Source organism: Macrobrachium rosenbergii, chromosome 50 (genome assembly GCF_040412425.1).
Source record: "Macrobrachium rosenbergii isolate ZJJX-2024 chromosome 50, ASM4041242v1, whole genome shotgun sequence".
In the NCBI taxonomy this organism is placed as follows: domain Eukaryota; kingdom Metazoa; phylum Arthropoda; class Malacostraca; order Decapoda; family Palaemonidae; genus Macrobrachium; species Macrobrachium rosenbergii.
Genome location: NC_089790.1, coordinates 12,916,814 through 12,937,500, shown reverse-complemented (window position 1 = coordinate 12,937,500; position 20,687 = coordinate 12,916,814). Strand labels below are relative to the sequence as shown.

At 36.7% G+C, this 20,687-nt stretch overlaps 1 protein-coding gene across 1 annotated transcript in view; it reads right to left on the bottom strand.

The window, feature by feature from the left end:
• LOC136832631 (uncharacterized) overlaps window positions 1-20,687 on the bottom strand; it is a 95,847-nt gene that overhangs the window by 44,023 nt on the left and 31,137 nt on the right. The window contains 4 exon segments of the mRNA XM_067093886.1: window positions 1,658-1,736; window positions 5,860-10,339; window positions 10,711-10,916; window positions 10,919-14,176. Of these exon segments, the coding sequence (XP_066949987.1) occupies window positions 1,658-1,736; window positions 5,860-10,339; window positions 10,711-10,916; window positions 10,919-14,173 (8,020 nt within the window). The 5' untranslated portion in view covers window positions 14,174-14,176.

Genomic DNA, 20,687 nt, shown 5'->3' with positions numbered 1-20,687 from the left:
AAATTTTTCAAGTAATGATTCAATAGATTCCAGGGTCCAATTTTTCTTAAGTAATTCATCTCACTGGATCCATGAGGATATATTTGATTTCATCACAGTTTCTCTTTTACAGGTTAAACCTTACTAATGACACATTCAAGGTGTTCTTCGTTGTTGTAAATGGCATTTTAATCAAACATCTTTACGCAAAAATTAAACAGTTATGGGACTGCCTTGACATTTCTTAGCTGGTTAAGATTGCCTGTAAAAATTAGACTAAAGTATCGGGTTCTTGTGATTAGGTTCCCCTCATTCCAAATATTTTTGGCATATTTTCACTATGCTGTTTATTTTCAGTTTCAGGTATATCAACCTGGAATAGAAAACCTACTCTTCTCCATAATGCATTTGTAAAGGAGAATAAATGTTGGCAAGCATTATTATATCTGAGTTGTAGAACTGGGGGAAAACTGCTGATACATTATTTATGATGATTTTTTTTTAAAGCCCGTTCAAATGACATAATATGGTCAGAACTTTCGTGGCTTGAATGCATTGGAGAAAAATATTAGTGAGATTGGGAGTTTCAAAATGGAGAGAGAGAGAGAGGATATACTGGTGGCTTAATTCTTCCTGGATGCAATTATCCTCAATAAGCAGTCTTGAAGCATTGCAATCATGGTCTCATAGGGTTGTAATTATGGGTACTATATAAGGGTTTGTATAGGAGCTAATTAGGAAAGGGGGATGGGTGGGTTGGGATGGTGGAACAGCACGGTTGAACAAGATTAGGTTTGAGACTAATCTTAGATAATTTTGAGGAGTATAAAAGACTTATGCATGGAGAAGAGGGTACATTGAGTATCATTTGGAAGGTACTTTGAGGATGATGAGGTCGCTGGTGTATTAAGGGGGAAAGAAATGAGGGAGCTTGCTGTGGAGAAGAGGACTGTGATCTGAGAGTGCCATGGGGATGCACTTCTCTTGATGGATATAAAGATAATTGTTCATACTGCAACACAGATATTCGGTTTATTGACACGGTAGTATGTTGGGTGACAAGTCAAGTGTTCAAAAGTATTACATTATAATTTTTGTGTTTTATAAATATTTTCTCTTACCTTAGAGCTGAATGATAACTAGGGCACTACTCGATACTTTCCTGACTAATCTATGCCGACAAAATTCCTAATACAGACATTACCATATATTTGTATATAACTATAGGAAGGACAAAACTACTAATGGTTACAACGGGGTGACAAACAAGCAGGGGAAGTGGAGGTTTGGGTGTGATGAAATTCTTGGAATAGAAGGCATTTATAGAGGGGAGAGGGCTTCAAGTGACTTAAAAGTAAGAGAGGGAGGTGGAGGACAGGTGGGGTATGTTGTGAGGATGTAATAGCCTACTGGGTGGAAGTGTATGAGTGGGGTGGTGGTAATGGCCTCTTTGATGGTGAGATTTTATGAGATCACTTTCTTGGAAAGGCCTACTTCCAATGATAAAAAAATGGGGAGGTAAGAGTTTCCATGATACTTTATGTAACTGTTTCTCATTCTTCATTATAGGCAATCACCTAGTGAAAATGTGGTATATTCTTAGTTTACCCCACACACACACACACACATACAGAGCCTACAAGCATCAAAATGCAAGGACAAAGGAATAAAAACTTACCAACAAGAGGAATATCCTTGCATTGGTCGATGATCGACTGTGCCAAGGTTGTTTTCTGATAGTAACTAGATGACTCATCCTAAAAAATAAAAAGAGGAACACTATACAGTAAAAGTAAACAATACTGTATTTAACTGACATCAATCACTAAAAACCTGATTAAAAACTTCCATCATTAAGTTATTTCCTCTTAAGCAAAGTTGAGGTTCAACAATAAAATATATTGCTTGACACAAGAGAGGTCAAAGGTCATTAAGGAAACACAAGGCATGCAAAGCACAAGATAACATGTAATATCCTGGTTCTGAAACAATGCTACAAAATATATTGGGTGCTGCAACAACAGCAGCAGCAGCAGCAGCAACTCCAGTGTTTTTTACATGACTGCAGACTACGTAAGACCTGCTGACGTAACCAAGAGTGAGAGGGCCTTTTCCAATGCACGAAGAATGTTGAGCATTTAATAACGACCGTGGCAATGCACCGCAACTACGGAACAACAACTTGTTATAGCCGTTATTTTATTTCTACTGTTACATTTCTCTCAATTTCAAACATTCAATCCACTTGATAACCATTTGCATTTGGATGGAAGCTGGCGACAGATGAAGGGGTCCTACTGATTGGGTCAGTTCAGTGTGTGACAGACTTCCCTGCTTCTAGATTCCTCTTTAAACTTTTAATCTTCCCCCAGAAACTGAACCTGAAAAGACAACAGAGAAGAGGGATACAGAAAAGCTCCCCATTCATTGGACTTCTTGAATGATTCAACACTTTTACTGTCTTTTTTTTTTTTAATTAATTTGAATATTTGCTCAGTGATCAAGTTATTAATTCTTTAAACACTGAATTGTATTGTAAACAAAATCCAACTTTACATCTAATAAACTGAAACCCATGAAAAATAATAATTTAAAACATACCATACCCAAAAATATACCTATACAGTATGCGAAAAAACACTTCATGAATTAACAAGCTAGAGCCACTTGACGTGCCTTGTGTTTCCTCTGACCTTACTCAAGTAAATATATACAATATATACAGTATAAAATACCCTCAATAAATCAACTACGGAACATACAAAAATTTCCAAAACAGTACAGTACTCTCCTTGCGAAAGAAAAAAAAAAACATGCATAATAAATGATGACTATAAACAATAGTGCTGGCAAATATGGCACAAGCAGTTTAGCCAATTTACTGGTTAAATCAGCCTCTAAAAATGCATGCAATTAAGTTTGGGACCTACAGCATAACTACTGAAGTTAAAAATGTGACGAGCTCTGCAAAATACAGCATATTTCATCTTTATCCATGCACTATCATTCCTATAGTCTTTAAAGGGGAGGGATTATTAGTCAAATGAATTTAGCAGAAAAGCAATAAAATGCAATTCATCCTAATGCCCATTAATTCTTTACTTGAAATGCAAGACTTTACATCCAGTCCTGACCCAGGTGTTACGAAGAGTTGGACCAAGTCTTTAAGCTCACTCAAGGGCCCCCCTGATTAATATCCAGTTGCATACAACCAGATAGTATGTAATTTTGATAACACTTATCAAAACCATAAAACACTATGCAGTTTTCCACACCTGCCGGCAAATGCACAAAATCCCATGCATACAATTTTTAACAAAGGCAAAACTTAAATCAGGTGATACTGCCCACCTACTAAAAATATGAAAAATAAATACACTAAAAATGAAGTCTGCAAATCCTTCTGAAAATCTGAGCTAAGTTTGTAACTGATATTTCTCCATTTACAGAATACTGCCTCACTTTCCTTTGTGACAATAATTATGATTCTTTGAGGTTCAAGTTGCAATTGATGTATGAAAAAAATACATCATACAGTATATCAATCTATGGTGGCCATGGCAAACAACTCCAGAACAAAATGAAAGTGTGTGATTCAATTATCTACACCTACAGAAATGTCTCTTCAAAAAATAAAAAAATATATATGATTTTCAGTTGCAAACATATATCTATAACCACCGTTTACATGTACAGAGGACATAATATGAAATTGCCAAAGATACAGCTGAAATTTAACTCTCTTCCAAACTTTGGCATCCTCAAATGCAATCTTATCACTTTTTAAAGAAAAGTACAAGCCGTCTGCGCGCCTTGGGATTTCTCATGATTTGTGTCCATTCCAGCCAGTAACTGAAGGCAAGTAGTTACTGCAAGAAAATTCATAAAAATCTGATTATATTTATTTGACCGATCTCTAGGTTTTGAAGCCAAATACCTTTCAAAAAACTCCAGCATTCAAGACAGTTCAAAAGCATTTGCAAAGTGTATGTCTGACCATAAAACACATAAAGGCTTAAATAAAAATTCAAAGAAACTGCCCTACAAAACCAGCACAGATAAATTCGTCATAAAACGGCATGGCTTGAGTAAATGGAAAAATAAAGAATAGATCAGAATTACAAGGCCCATCACACTTACAAAAATTTAAGACAAATTTGTTATAATCACCTGAGAACTACAATTCTGCCAATATTAAAATGTCAAGCATTAAAAGAAAATGAACAAGTTCCAACCAAAACCTCAAAAAAAGCCAAGAAGGTATTTAATATTTGTACAATAAGCAAAAAATATGAAAGGGTAAAAATGCCATGCAACTGCTAAAAGAAAACTAAAAACTAAAAGCACAGGGAATTTAAATACAATACAGTATGCGTATCCACATTAAGTAAAATTTTCCAGGAAAAATGGCAAATTACAACAACCAATATCAGCGCATTTCTACCAAGTCCCTTCTTCAACCAATTCCCACCAGTTTGGTATCTTTATGAACTTCAATAATATCAATGTTTTCTTTATATCCTACCGAACTAAATCTTCCTAATGGGTATCCTTTGAGAACCAGACTCCTTACCTGAAGGAATCATATACAGATCTCTCGTTCTATTTCTTCATTACATAGTATTTTCAATCAAAATTTTGTCAAGTTTCTAATAAAGTTTCATTATATGTTTTTGAGTAAGAGTACAATCACTGTATTCTATTGTCTTGAACAGCTTGGACCATTGTACTCCATAAACGAAGTAGCTTTCATTACTGAATTACAGTACCTGAACAATTTCAATAAACCAGGAGTATTGTGCTCGCACCGTTCTCAAGGAATTGACCATTATCTTTATAAGTTAGTCATTACATATACCAATGACACATTCATTGGCCTCTGAATGCCACAAAAAGCCTTCCAACAAAATTTAATTGAAATATCAGTAGGGGAAAAGAAAGTCAGGAAGGTTAAGAAATGACGATGATCAATCTATCTTAACCATTGTTTTGACTTGCAAAACCTTCTATTCACAACTTATTTTTCCTGCATTTGTTTAATTTCCAATTTATGGTATACAACCTGTGACAAAAATAGTATCGGCCAAATTACATTTTTTTTTTTCAAACAAAACACTTTACCTTAAAATGAATCTTTCAAAGACTTCCAGCCAGACTGTGTTCTTGAATACTGACAACTGAAAGACTTTCAATTCTAATGCTGTATCCACAGCACAAAATTTTTCAGATGCTGAACATGTATTCACAGCATCATACAATTCTCAGAAAATCAATCAGACAGTACTAATATGTCTGCAAGGCCTTTTCAATCTTTATTTTTCACAGAATCATGTTCTGTGATGAATTTCAAAATTATTGTCACACTAACAACAGCAAGTTATCAGTGTTATCTTCATAAGTTTTCAAAAGAATTGTGGAATAAATTGAGGAAGAGAAAAAACATGGCAGATAATTCAAACTGGCATCAAATCCTGGATTATATATGATTCAACCCAAACTATTTTAAATGATAACTAGTGACTCCAACCAACCAAACAAACTTGAGAAGCTGAACCACCTACTGCAATTCTAAGAAATTAATACCAAGTATGATAGAAATAGGCAAAAAAAAAAATGGTAGCCTTATAAACTAATTGGCTAGGAACTGCATAAAATCTTTTGGAACTGATGTCAGATTTACACAAATGAAAATCACAGGTTTCAGAGTCACTTTACCATTTATGTGCAGCAATTAAGCCAAAGCTACAGCAATCAAAATTATGTCTGCAATGAAAGCAACCTTGTGTACGACAAAGCATTGCAGACCATGCAAGCATTCCTACAGGAAAACACTACAACCAGTAACTGTATTTTAACAGCTGAAAAGTGATTCATACTCACCCCATGAAATCTCCTCCTGCTTTTGGGATCGTTCTGGACATTTGCAAAGACCACCTCCAGGTCCACCACCTCTTCCGTCTGTTCCACTATAGCCATTAGCTCTTCATCAGTGAAAAGTTGATTTGTATTTTCCTTCAAGTCCACCAATTCCACATCACAATCATTTTTTTCTTCTTTTGAAGAAGCAACAGAAACCACTGAAACACTAGATGCATGCAAGGGGCTTGATGAAACAGACATTGAAGAAGGACAGGGTTTCTCATTTTTCTCATGACTTGTGTCATCGTCAACACAAGAACCCATTAGCTTTGAAATGGATTTCTCCAGACCTACTCCTCGAACAAAGAAATCATCTACCACATCACAAAGACTGGGAGCTTCTTCAACCACAGTGTCTTCCAAACTTACACCAAAACCTGCTAAAAAACTTGCATCATCTTTGTCTGAACACTGCAGCTCCTCTTCACAGCTCTTCGATGAAAATTGTAGGTTTGACTGAAGCTCCTCCACACTTTGATTAATTTCAATGTAGTCATTTTTTCCGGGTTCATATTCATATTCGCTGTCAGAGTCCAAGTCCATGGGAACTTCCGCAATAAACTCTGATATTCCCTTTGGGAGACTAGGTGGTGGTGGGGGTGGCTTTAATGCAGGTATGAGAGTGGGGCCAGAACTTTTTAAAGCACCCATAAATGGACTGTTTATTCCAGTGGAAATGTGTGATGTCTGACCTACACCAACATGAGTTGGAGGAGGAAACAATTTGAATGGTGGTAGTATAGGTGGAGGTGCTCCAGATGCAGGTGGACAGTGCGCTCTTTCACCTGGAGGTAATGGTGGGGGAGGCTGATTCAGTGACACTGTAGTTATATTAGGGGGTGGCTCAGTCATTGATATTGGTGGTATTGGTGGTGGTAGCTCATTCAAAGAGGCCTGTGGTATAGGTGGAGGTGGTTCTTTTAAAGAGGCTGGCATTACAGGTGGTGGTGGTTCTTTCAGAGATACAGGCAACACAGGCGGTGGTGGCTCATTCAATGGTGCAGAAGGTAAAGGTGGTGGTGGTTCATTTAACATCGTTGGGGGTTTCATAGAAGCTGGGGGTAATGGAGGTGGACGCTCACTCAAAGTTCCCGAGGGTATTGGTGGCGGTGGACCTTTCAACGATGGTGGTGGTAATGGAGGTGGTGGTTTATTCAATGAAGCTGGCTGAGCTACCGTTGGTGGTGGTGGGGGTAGTGGTGGGGGTGGAACTTCACTCAAGGGTTTTGGAGGTATTGGTGGTGGTACACCACTCAATGATAGCTCTGATTGTGAGTCACTTAAGGACATTCGAGGAATCTGCAGAGGAACTTCACATGATTGAGGAACTTGTGGGGACAACTCGTTCATTGACAGGGGAGGTGCAGGTAATGGCAGTTCACCTAATGGTGTTGGAGGTAGTGGTGGGTTTTCTTGGGGTGGTGGGGGTGGAGGTGGTGGGGGTGGAGGTGGTGGATTCTCTTGTGGAGGTGGTGGTAAAGGTGGAGGAGGGGGGTCTGCTGGTAGTGGAGGTGGTACTGGAGCTGGAAACAGACTAGCACCTTTGGGAACATACAATGATGTAGAGGGAGGCGGTACAGGTTTGGGAGTTGATCCTGTTGGGGGAGGCACTGGGGTGGGGACAAAAGATACCGAGGGTGGAGGAACAGGGGCTGGAACCGGTGAAAGCCTAACATTTGACACTGGAGGTGGTACAGGGGCTGGCTGAGAAGGTATCGGAGCAGCTTTGGAAGGCAATGGTGCAGCTTTGGCTGATAAAGTAGCAGCTTTGGCAGGTAAAGGGGCAGCTTTGGCAGGTAAAGGGGTGGCTTTGGCAGGTAAAGGGGCAGCTTTATCAGGTAAAGGGGTAATTTTGGCAAGCACTGGAGCTACTTCAAAATTATCACTTGAAGAGGGAGCTACTGATTTTGATTCCACAAAGGGTGGTATGGTGTTTGAATCCACATGATCAGTTTCAGCTGGGCTGTCCGTTTTACCACGAACAGCTCTTGGAGGCTTTAGTAAAACAGGTACCGCATTTGACGAAACTGTCATTGTCACAGATGTGGATGAAGCTTGGGTGTTTGACACAGTTACTGTAGGTGTGGTAGCAGTGATGGATTGTGAAGAAACTACTGGAACTGATTTTTGGGTCATTAGCTTGGTCTCAGGAGTCACCTCTGGAGGCTTTTCGCTAGTTTTCTCTCCTAACTTTTTTGCTACGGTTAACTCTGATAACAAGGCCTCAAGGTTTGTGCCTTTCAAAGACGTTACAGATAACAGTAACTGGTGTAATTCTGCTGCTGAAGAAGGTATAACTCCTTGTACTTCACCTAGTGCTGCAAGATGTTTCATGTTCTGAAGAATTGCTAGTGCAACAGACTGTATCTTTTCTGATTCAATGGGCGTCGCCTCTGTATTAGTCTTCGGTACTTTTTCAAGTTTAGAAAGTGACTCCTTTAAAGATGCTTGTTCATCTAATAAAGAAGTTCTGGTGTTGATGGTATACACTTCATCATCCATTATAGGCGTTCCTGTGGGAGAATATGGAACATCCCCATCATCAGGATCTGGTGGCAACTCAAGCATGGGTGCATTCTCTGGATCATACTCATTTTCAATATCAACCTCATCTGAAGTACTTTTCAGACTGACTGTTATTCTATCATTTCTCCTTGAATCAGCATGTCTTTTCTTTTTCTTTCCCCTTTCCCTCTCATACAACTCTCTATCCTCTGCCTTTCTTTTAGCATTTTCTCTCTTCTTTTCTTCATACAAGTGAACTTTCAAGTCATAGTACTCTTTTTTACGACGTTCACACTCTTCAAACCTGGCTCTCTTCTGCTGATGTGAAGTAAGTTCACTCTTCTCCTTCATGTACTTTTTCTTCACCTCATAATATGCTTTTTTTCTCCTTTCATAAAGTTTCACTTTCTGTCTTCGGTCTAAGTGACTGTAATCTAATTTACCTTTTAAAATATCATCCTCATCCAAGTCTTGTAGTTTTGTATCCTTTTCACTTAATGCATCCTTTGACTTTAAAGTTTCTTTTGATGGAGCTGGATCTACCTTAGGTGGATCTACCTTTGAAATCTTACTAACTGAATCAGACGGGGAGGAAACATCAGAAGCAAATCGACCAGACTCTTGCCCTTGTTGTCGTTCTATAACAACTTTACTTACTGCAGGAGCTTCTACATCAGATTCTTTCTTATCTTCATTAGTATCCTTCACTTTTGAAGACCCTTTATTCAATTCCCCAGGTATTTCCACTTTTTGTTTGTATGAACTCAGAGAAATCTCCTTTTTTCTTTTGGAAAATACAAGAGACTTGTCTTCACCACTGTGATGAGAAATTTCTTTCCCATCCACGGGTAAGGTATCTGGTAAAGATGTTTTTCCTTCTAAGACAGGAGGAGGAGGAGACAAGTGCTCTTGATTCAAGTTTTCTACTTTACCCACAGTCTCTTCCCCAGATCCGACCCTAGCTGCCTCTGAGAGTTCCTTTTCCTTATCCATGGCTGCAATTTTAAGGAATAAAGCCCTCTCTTTCCATTCTATTGAAGAGCCTTCATTATCTAAATTTCTAACATCTGACGATGTCAGAGTTTCCAACTCTTCAAACATGCTAGGCCTTTCTCCATCTGACTCATGATTTCCTGGAGACTCGAGTGTTTCATGAAACATAGTGTCGTCTCTCCTACCTTCTTTAGCATCATTCACCTTTTCAGCACTTACCCCATATAATTCATTAACAAAACTCATTAAACTCGGCTTTTCTTCATTATACGATTTCTGGGGGTCTTCAAATAAGCCATGTACCCAGTCCAACAAACTTGGTTTCTCAGTTTCACTCATTTTCTTCACTTCTGGCTCTCTCACGTCCTCATTAAGACTTCCGTATGAATCAGCAGGGCTAACCCCCCCTACCATATCTTCATCTCCTTCAGACCACGCTGGCATCCAACCTCCACCCACAGCAGGGGAGGCAGGTGGTGATGGAGGTCTTTTCAAGCCAGTAGATGGATCAACTTTCCACACATGACGCTTCTCTAAGTTTTCTTCTCTATCCCACTTGCTTTGAAGACTATCTTCCTTTTTTAGATTCTCTTTTGTGTCGCTATCCATCACATCAGTCCTGGTTTCAGGAGTGTCTTTGTCCTGAATTTCTCTAGGTGGTCTTCCCTTTTGTTCCCTCTTAATCTCCTCGTGTTCCCTTCTCCTTTCTTCTCCTTGTTGTTCCTTCATCCTCTCATCCACTTCCTCCCTCCTACTGTCTGCCTGCTTCTCTTTTTTTCTCTCACCTCTCCTGTTTAAAAACGTCTTATTAGAGGAATACATCGACTTCTTTTCCTGTTTTTTCATATCTTCCCGTTTTGTAACAACTGAACCACCCATGGCATTAACTTTCTGTCGTAATTCTTGCAGGCAACTAGCAGTCGAAGAGGTCTTTTTGGGGATTCTGAAATGAAAAATGATCACACTTGAACTGAATTATCACTATAGAAACTACCTGTACAACATTTTCTTGAGCTTACACTATTCTAAAACTTTACAAAATGAAGTACAATATAGCAGGATTAAAGGTTGGTGTAATCCAAACAATAAAGGCTAAAATTTTTCAATTTATAAATATGATATTCACTCTACAAGACAAAGGTTAAAAAAGGGAAAGAAAATCATACTGAAAATTTCATTAAAAATACTTATGAAAGAGAAGGCAAGCCAAAAATACATGCATAATTTATTCAGTATATTCATTATACACTGGCCCAACCCATTCACATAAGCTATGAGTACAGTATATGGAAAACAAAAGACTGGAATACTTACTTGAATGATGTGCCAATGGAAGGAAACTGCAATTTCTGAGCATTCTGTTCTTCCTTTGTCTGTCGCAACTTCTCCTTTTCAGTTCTCCTTTCGAATTTCTCAAGCTGCCTACGTACCCTTTCCTCACCAAGCTCCTTCAAAGATCGCTTATCTTTCCCTACATCAATCTTTTTTCTCTTGAATTCTGCCTCTCTCAGTTCTTTTAGTTTTTTCTCCGCTTTTTATCTTCCTTTTCTTTACCACCCTCCTTTAATTTACCCAATTTATCCAATCCTCCCTTTCTGTAATCTGATCTTTCCTCCTGGTCATCTGAAAGGTCATTCTCTAGCAACTTCAACGGTGAATGATGCAGGGATCGATTCTTAGGTTTTAGCCCTAGTTTCTTCAAGCCCCTTTTCACAACCTTGTGAAAATTCTTGTCTAAAATTAAATCGTCTAACCGCACGACACAAGGCTTATATGAGTTTGGAGGAATTATCAAGTCACTCTCCTCTTGCTCTTTGGAAAGTTTATCTTTCCCTTCCCACAGTTCACTTAGCATCTTTATATTATGAAGTTTATCTACAACCTCACTATGTTTCACATCACCCAATTTATCAACGACCACACTTTCTAGCACGTGTTCATTATTAGCACCCTCAACTGTACAAATACCTAAATCACTTTCACTTGTCTTACTTTCACCACCTTCCACATCTCTCGTAACACCTGTCCTACTTTCACCTTTTTCTAAAATATTTTTATCAACAGTACTGGCATTTTCTTCAGAAATGGTATAGTCTTTGGTTTCTTTATAATTTTCAAACTTTAAACTTTCACACACATCCGTTGCCTGTCTACTGTTTTTCTGTACACTATCCATATGAATTTTACCAAGTAGGGGTCCGTCATTTTCTTTCTTTTTAACCAATGTTTCACCTTTTTCCCTAAGCTGAGTATTAGGATCTGAGTCTGATTTCTCAACTTCACTTCCACTCATTCCAGCAATTACTTCATTTTTTTCTTTCACACCTGTGCCTTGGAAATCCTTTTCTCTATCTGAAGTAACTGCACTGTTATCTTTCACACTTTCTGTGGCATCTCTCTCTGTCTTCAGCACCTCCATCATTTTCAAGTCCCCTAGTTCACTTATGGCATGACTAGAAGACGTTTCTGAATTTGAAATACGGGAAACCTTAGCTGTAAATTTATTTTCTGCTTCACAATTAGCCGAACTACCATCACGACTGGTGGGAACAACAGATTTCTGAGACTGCTTGCCACTAACAACACTTTCACTTTCAAATTTCTTTGAATTTTTGTCCATTATTTCATCCTTTATTTCCTGCCGAACTTTACCTTCCTCAGGAACTTCCTTGGCTTCAAGATGTGCATCTACCTTCCCAACATTTATTCCCTGCTCAGATTCTCTTACAGAATCTGATTTTAATTTCTTCCCAATTTTACAGCTGTCCATAGTGTTTCCCTGAGAATCAACCTTCACATCCTCCTTACTTGTTAATTCATTTTCATTATTATTTTTCAATTTTGTCCTACCTTTTTCCTCATCAGAGCTATAAACACTTGAAATGTCCACTTTCCTTTTCTTTGGCTCGGGGTCACTATCTGAACTATCACTGTCAATAATTTCTTTTGAGAAAGCTTTACCCTTTTTCTTTCTTTTCCTTTTTTCAGTATCAGAGCTATCAATTGCACAACTACTCTTGCCTTTCTTTTTGCTTTTTTTATCCTTGCTTTCCTTTAAATTTTGTAATCCTTTGTTGGATTTCTTGAAATCCTTGTGTTTTTTCTTTGCATCTACCCCTTCACCACTACAAAAATCAGAATCTTCCGATACACTACCTTTTTCATGCTTTGGGGTAAACTTATCTTTTCGTTTTCTCTCTTTTGTGTCTTTCTTAGCTTTTTTCTTTTTATCAGTGTGCTTTCGTGCAGTTATTTTTGGAAATCTATGTCTTACTTTCCACTCCTCCAAATTTGAACCAAAATTCTTGACAAATAATTTGATAATTTCAGCATCTTCCAATACCAGCATTTCCGGCTTCTTGATCATGTCTTCAAGACAATCCAGTCGAAGGACTGGGTTAGTTTTACCAAGATCACTAAACATTGCCATGTTGATACTTGAAGAGAGTGTTGACTGAGATATCATGTAGGCAGCAGTAACTTGTTCCTTACTATAAAACCTGTCTTTAACAAGGAATCTTTGTTCAGGAACAAACAGTTCAGGTGGTACTGATTCTTCCAGTTTTATTCCAAATATACCATCAGTCTGGAAGCTAGGGTTAAATACAGGGGGGTACTCTTGTGTTTCCTCTTCAAATCTTGGCTCCTCTTTTATACGAAAATCTTCAGCTGGGTCATTAATAAACCCACCAAAGTCAAAGTCCTCCCCTGGATCTAGATCTAAAGGTTCAGACTTTACTATTGAGAGATCAACAAAGCTCCTGTCTTCAGCTTCTTTGTCCTGAGGTTGAGAACTAGAAATTTCACATGTGTTATACTCCTTACAATTCTCTGAATTATTAAAATTCTCTTCACACACTTCAGCATGATCTAAGGATTCTTCAAAGACTGATGACTGTTCTGCTGAATCATCACAGACTGTGGACTGATCACAGCTTTCATCACATGCAGCTAACCGATCTTCCTCTTCATTACAAGCCAAAAGATCATGTATGCCACCTAAGACAATATTAGATGACACAGTTTCTTCGCTGGAAGTTCTACTTTCGCTGACTACCGCCGTAGTTTCATCACCTGAAAGACAACCACATGAAGTGTCCCTTGCTGGATCATATCCAGACTCAAGCACACCACCTCGACTCTCATCAACCCCTGAACTAAATGGAATAACAAAGCTGGCATCCACAGCCGTACTGGGGCTTAGCTCTGAGCTCCCAGCCTCTTCGTCACCATCATTAAGAACTGCCAAACTGATTGCTCCTACATTATTAATTTCCAAATCCTCATCAAGATCAGCACTTAAAGATGTCTGACTACAATTACAATCTGATTCCAGATTACTAGCTGAAGTAGAACTAGGGTTTACTATCACACGAGTGGTGGGTTCAGTGCTAAGTCCGGTATGTACAACATGGCCATTTATAGTCTCTCCTACATTATTATTACACCTATGCAATATGTGCTGATCCCTCCTCCTCCTCCTAGCTTGAGTCAAGATATCATCCGCATGGGACAACTCCTCTTTTGTTTCTGTATTAGAAGACCCTTCCACATCAGAACGCCCATTTTGCATCAATGTATCATCATCTTTATCTTTGGCATGGTTTAACAATTCAACTTTAGGTTTATCAATTTCATTTTGTTTTTCTATATTTGCAAGAATGATGTTTAAATAATCTATTTCTTCTGCTGCTGTTGTTGGCTTGAAATTTTGTTTCCTTACTTGTGAGTCGTCTCCTACTTCATCAAGAGTTGTAAATCCTTTCAATAAGTCCATAACCTGAAAGGAGAAAGTTGAAGAAAATGGTAACACTTAAAAAGACGAAGATCAAATGTTTGTGGAAAGAAAATATACATCATTACATTACTTTAACAGAGTAATATGCAAATTGCTAAATGACAAGGAACTCACTACAGTACAAAGACAAACTACAGTTCAAGCCTTACATTTGCAGTGAACTGATCTCCTCAAAAACTGAAACAAACCTTCCTTCTCCCAGCAGTCTCAATCCCCTGAAGCACTTAAAAAGTTCTCCCTCCAGTACAAGTTATGTATCCCAAATCTTCGCCTGATGGATCTTTTTTTCACACGGAGCGGTCAGAAATGTCAACCGATAGTTAAATTATCTCAACCAACAATGCTGAACTTGAATCTTAAAACAACCTGCTTATCAGGAACACAGCAAATGAAATCCAATAATCACTATTAAGGACTTCATTACACACCTTATTTAAATGCACCAGTCTGGTAGCTTTCATTCACTATACCAATGTTCATGGAAAAAACCTTAAGGATTTGACAATTAGACCAAATATGTTACCAACCATTACAATTACATAATCAAGCCATTAAACCTAAAAAAATTAAATTAAAGGACGGAGTAAATATATATATATATATATATATATATATATATATATATATATAATATATATATATATATATATATATATATATATATATATATATATATATATATATATATATATATATATATATATATATATATATAGTAGAACATGTTCTACTATGAAATACAACTCAATAAAGTAGAGGCTATGGGAAAAATATCTACCTATATATATGTGTATATGCTATAATACTAGCTGACCAACCCAACACTGCCCAGGAAAACTGCAGTACTCAGAAAAATTTTCCTGTTTTCCCTTTAAATTGTTTTATTGTGTAGTTTCATTTGACCCAACCTAATACAGGCAGTCACCAGTTACCAGAGGGGATTCCGTTCCGACGGCATGATGATAAGCGAAAATAACTATTAAACAAAAATCGGCGATTTTTGGCGGCATATCGGCTCCGATATCCAGGTATCGGTGCTGATAATCAGAGATCAGCACTTCTGTTAGGTGTGTATCGGCACCAATACCCGATTATCAGCTCTGATAAGCAGAAATTTAGCACATACTGGCGCTGAAATTCGCCAATTTCCGTCACTAAACAAACGCTGATAACCGGGGACTGTCTGTATTGTAAAGTACTCAGTAGCAAATAGCATCAACACTTAATTCACCTGATCCACCAAAAATCCTTTAAAATCGACAAAAGCCATCACTGTCTTTAGTTGCATGAAAAACAAATCTAAAATATTTTTAACTCATTCGGAGCTTCCAATATCTTGTCTACTTGGCTTTCTCTCTCTCTTTCTCCGTTGTTTCCCTGTCTTTTCTACATCTAAATTGCAAGAGATCTCTCTCACTTTCAATATGTGGAGATGTCTTCATAAGCCCTTCGTCACCGTTTAATTAATGATAGGTTGGTAACAAACATCGGTAACACCAACTCTCATATCTCTCTCTCACCGAACGCACCCATTTACTATCATAGAATTCAACATCTTTAGGCAGTGTATCCACCATTACATAGTGATACCTGGCAACTACAACAACCCGTCGATTCGTACCTCTTGCTGATGTAATCATATACAGTAAAATGATTGTTTATGGTTATACCTTAGAATGATATATATTCATTTCTATCTTTTATCAACATGTATTTATTCAAAACAATAAATAACCAGGAGAACGATTTTGTTTGGTACCTTACGTTATCACCGAAGGTACAAATTGGACGTGGTTGTAGGTGCCGTACGGACACGCCATAGCGGTAATTTTTTTCTTCTACGGATCTACGCATGCGCGATCTGGGAAGAATTCCTTACGCCTCATCTTCACGCACACTCTCTCTCTCTCCCCCTTTTCAGTCAGATCTAACACTTTGATTTCACAGCAATAAGAGAAAACAACTGCAACTAATGAAAGAGATGTCAGCAGGTGTAACTATTCTCGACATCCTTTCCACCAAACACATCACACTGGCAACTTTTTATAAAGAAAAATTGCAAATAATTTACTTTTAAAGCATTTTGTTATGTCAAATCTATTATAAAATGCTGTATATTAAATTTAAGACTTGTAACAATACATTTAATGAATACGATTTACATTTAAAAACAATAACGGTTAGGTATACACTGGTAGTGATATACGGCAACAATTCCTTTCACGTAGCAATGGGAGGGAAGCTGGAACTTCGTTGGGTTTCTCTAGTTTTATGCCATGTAGGTTTTCAATGTTGATTTTATTGAGGTAAACAATTATATCAATAATTCTCATAAATTATAATCAAAATTCATGTAAATTCTGATCAAAAACTTATGTTATGGGGGGATTTGGATTTATTGTTGTAGATTAATCATACATCTGACAGCACCTGGAAGAAAAGGTGGAGTGTCAGGTGAAAAATGAGAATTAACCCATAAGCACTGAAAGAAAAGGTGACGTAAAAAAGAAAATTTCATTTGTTTTGTCTGTGTTTATAAGTCCTTAACAGGGGAGGGTTTGATTTTGAGTTGTAAATCTTTCTGGGGTGACATAGAGGCCATGTGCAAAATTTTGTTCGAGTCTATCAAGTGGTTCTTTCTATAGCGTCAAAATTTTAATAATATATATATATATTATATAAATGTAATATATATAAATATATACATATATATAAATATAATAATATATATATATATATATATATATATATATATAAATATATATATATATATATATAATATATATATATATATATATATATATATATATATATATATATATATATATATATATATATATATATATATATATATATATATATATATATATATATATATATATATATAATATATATTTCATCACACCATGATTTATATACATTCATGAAGCTACAAATGTCACTTAGTATCCAATTAACGCTACTTTGGGAATATCCCCAATGGAGAATTATCACCGAAGGGGAATTTTTATTGATAAATGGATCAGAACTGCCGGGTCTCCATCCCTCGACACGGTAACTTCCAGCGACTCCATTCAACGGTCAAACCATTGAGCCACCAAGAGAGGTATAAGTTAATGCCCAACCTGCCGTACTTATTTACCCATCCAGAGAGGGGAAATCGTACTTGGCTTCAGCACTAACTCACCATCGGTACGTTTGGAACACGCAACTCTCTTGGGGGCTCAGTGGTTCGTACTTATTTACCCGTCCAGAGAGGGGAAATCGTACTTGGCTTCGGCACTAACCCACCATCAGTACGTTTGGAACACACAGCTCTCTTGGGGGCTCAGTGGTTTGAAAATCGAACGGAGTCACTGGAAGTTACCGTGTAGAGGGATCGAGACCGGGCAGTTCCAATCCATTTATCACTTTAAAAATTCCTCTTCGGTGATAATGCCCCTTTGGGGATATTCCCGAAGCAGCGTGAATTGGATATTAAGCGACATCTGTAGCTTCATGAATGTATATAAATCACTGTGATAAAAATTTCATAAGGAGAGCTGCGTGTTCCAAACATACCAATGAGTGATTATCATGGTGAGGTGGGTTAATGCCGAAGCCAAGTACGATTTTCTCGCTCTCGACAGTAAATAAGTATGGCAGATTCAGCATTAACTTATACCTCTATTGGCGGCTCAATGGTTTTGACCATCGAATGGAGTCGCTGGAAGTTACGATGTCGAGGGATCGAGACCCAGCAGTTCCAATCCACTTATCACTTTAAAAATTTCCCTTTGAAGATAATTCTCCATTGGGGATATTCCAGGAGTAGCGTGAATTGGATATTAGGCGACATTTGTAGCTTCATGAATATATATAATATATATATATATTAGATATATATATATATATATATATATATATATATATATATATATATATATATATATATATATATATATATATATATATATATATATATATATATAATGCATAATGGTCCCCCACTTTATCGTGGTTCAGCATTCACTGCTTCAGTTAGTTGCAGATTTTCCTGCTGAACGTAAATCCAAATAAATCACGGAAAACTCACCAACTTGAGGATTTTTTCAAGTTATGTTCGTGACTAAAACATTTTTTATAACAAAAATATTTATTAATTTTCAAATATTAATATTAATTAAATGCAGCAAAATATCAATAATACCTGTTTTTATTTAGGAACAGTACTTAAATCTACTTGTGAATTCCCAATGTTTCCCCTATGTACTGTAAAAGAAAACATGGCTGCTTGAATACTGTTTGAGAGAAAATTGCTATGCCTGAATATGGGGGGAACTTGATTAGTTTACACACGTAACTGTAAGCCATATATTTTTAAGGGTACTGTTGTAAGATAACTTTGAAATTATATTAAAAGTGTTTGAAGATGATAGTTAAAGGTATATTTGGTGAAGGATGAAAGTTTAAGGTATAGTTGGTGCTTGAACTACTAAAATAGGCAGTTATAAGCATTTTAGTCTAAGGTATATTTGGTGTTTGAACTATAAAATAGGCACTTATAAGCATTTTTAGAGGGGGCAATATTTTAACGTGGGCTTTCACTTTTCGCAGGTAGTTGTAGTCCCTAACCACAGCAAGTATGGAAGATTGACTGTGTGTGTATATGTATAATATATGTGTGTATATATATATATATATATATATAGGTGGTCCCCTGTTTACGACGGGTTCCGTTCTTGCGCCGTCGTAACCCGAAAATCGTCATAAACGGAAAATCGTCAAAATCGTCAAAAATCATAAGAAAACCTTACTTTTAATGCTCTGGGTGCATTGAAAACGACGTAAACTGCATTATTATTGAGTTTTACATAAAAAAAAAACCTTCAAATTATGATTATTCTGCCGTTTTGGGGCCAAATTTCTTCTGTCGGATCGGCGTCGACGTCGTCGAACCCCGAACATGCGTCGTAAGCCGGAAATAATTTCTGATGAATATATTTGAAAAGCGTCGTAACCTCGAACGTCGTAAGCCGGAACCGTCAGAAACCAGGGACTGCCTGTAGATAGATAGATAGATATATATATATATATATATATATATATATATAGATATATATATATATAATATATATAGATAGATAGATAGATAGATAGATAGATAGATAGATAGATAGATATATATATAGATATATATATATATATATATATATATATATATATATATATATATATATATATATATATATATATATATATATATATATATATATATATATATGACAGATACATGCTGGCAGTCCCCAGTTATCGGTGATCCATTTTTACGGCGCTTGTCTAGTGATGACAACTGGATTTTTGGCGCCAATCCCTGCTTATCAGCGCCAATAACCAGGGATCAGCGCTTTTATCAACGATTTTCAGCTATTGTCACGCCGTCGGGAACGGAACCCCTGCCAATAACTGGGGACTAACTGTGTGTGTACATGTATTATATACTGTATAAGTACAGGTATTGCCCTACATACGATGGGATTAGGTTCCAAAAACCCATTGTTTGTTGAAAAAATCATATCTTGAATATACTGTAGCCCAGCCTACACTAGGGTAATCAGTACCATCTATACATATATGGCAGTCTAGCCTACACTAATATATGGTATAGTAATTATTAATGTCAGCTAATTCTGCAGGTTCAATGCAGATTGACCTATGATAATTCAGTATAAAGAGAAATTGAATAAAAAACAAGGTTTAGCCTACACTATGGTATATCGTATACATATACGGTAGCCTAGCCTACACTATACTGTATTCTATATCCACATATCATATTATACAAACAACATAATGAATGTGCATCTTTTCCATGGATCTTTTAAAAAGTTATGCTTTACTACACTGTATCCAACAATATTTTATATATGTTCTCATATCGCTTTTGTATTATAAACTGCGACCATAGCGACCAATGTTTTGGTTTGGAAACTGATACATGGTAAGTTTATTTTGCAGTACTTAACTCAGTTGCTTCTAGTTAGTGGAAATGAATCTCTAGAAATTTTATTTATATGAAACAAGGATATTTCTTGTTATACAAAGCATTACTAAGTCACAATATAACTTAAATACATCTAGTTGTGAGATTAATTTAGCAATTTTTTTGTTAATAGATGACATTGGCTGTTTCGGGGTATGTTTGTTTTGTGTAAAAAAAAAAAAAAATAATTCAAGATTCAATTCACTTTTTTCACTTGTTTCATCATAAAGTGAACTTTACATATTTATCTTTTATCTGCATGAAAACAGCAGTAATATGTGTTCTTTCATGCCCATAAGTTTTGATTAAAATATTTTTCTCTCCAATTTTATTTACTGTAGAGTTTCATCCATGGTGCCAATGCACGATAATTATAGTCATTAGCAGCTTGAACGTTGTTTTCTCAGCTTCAGCTACAACATGCAGCTTAAATTTAGCAGTATATTTCCTTGTCGATCTTTTATCCATACC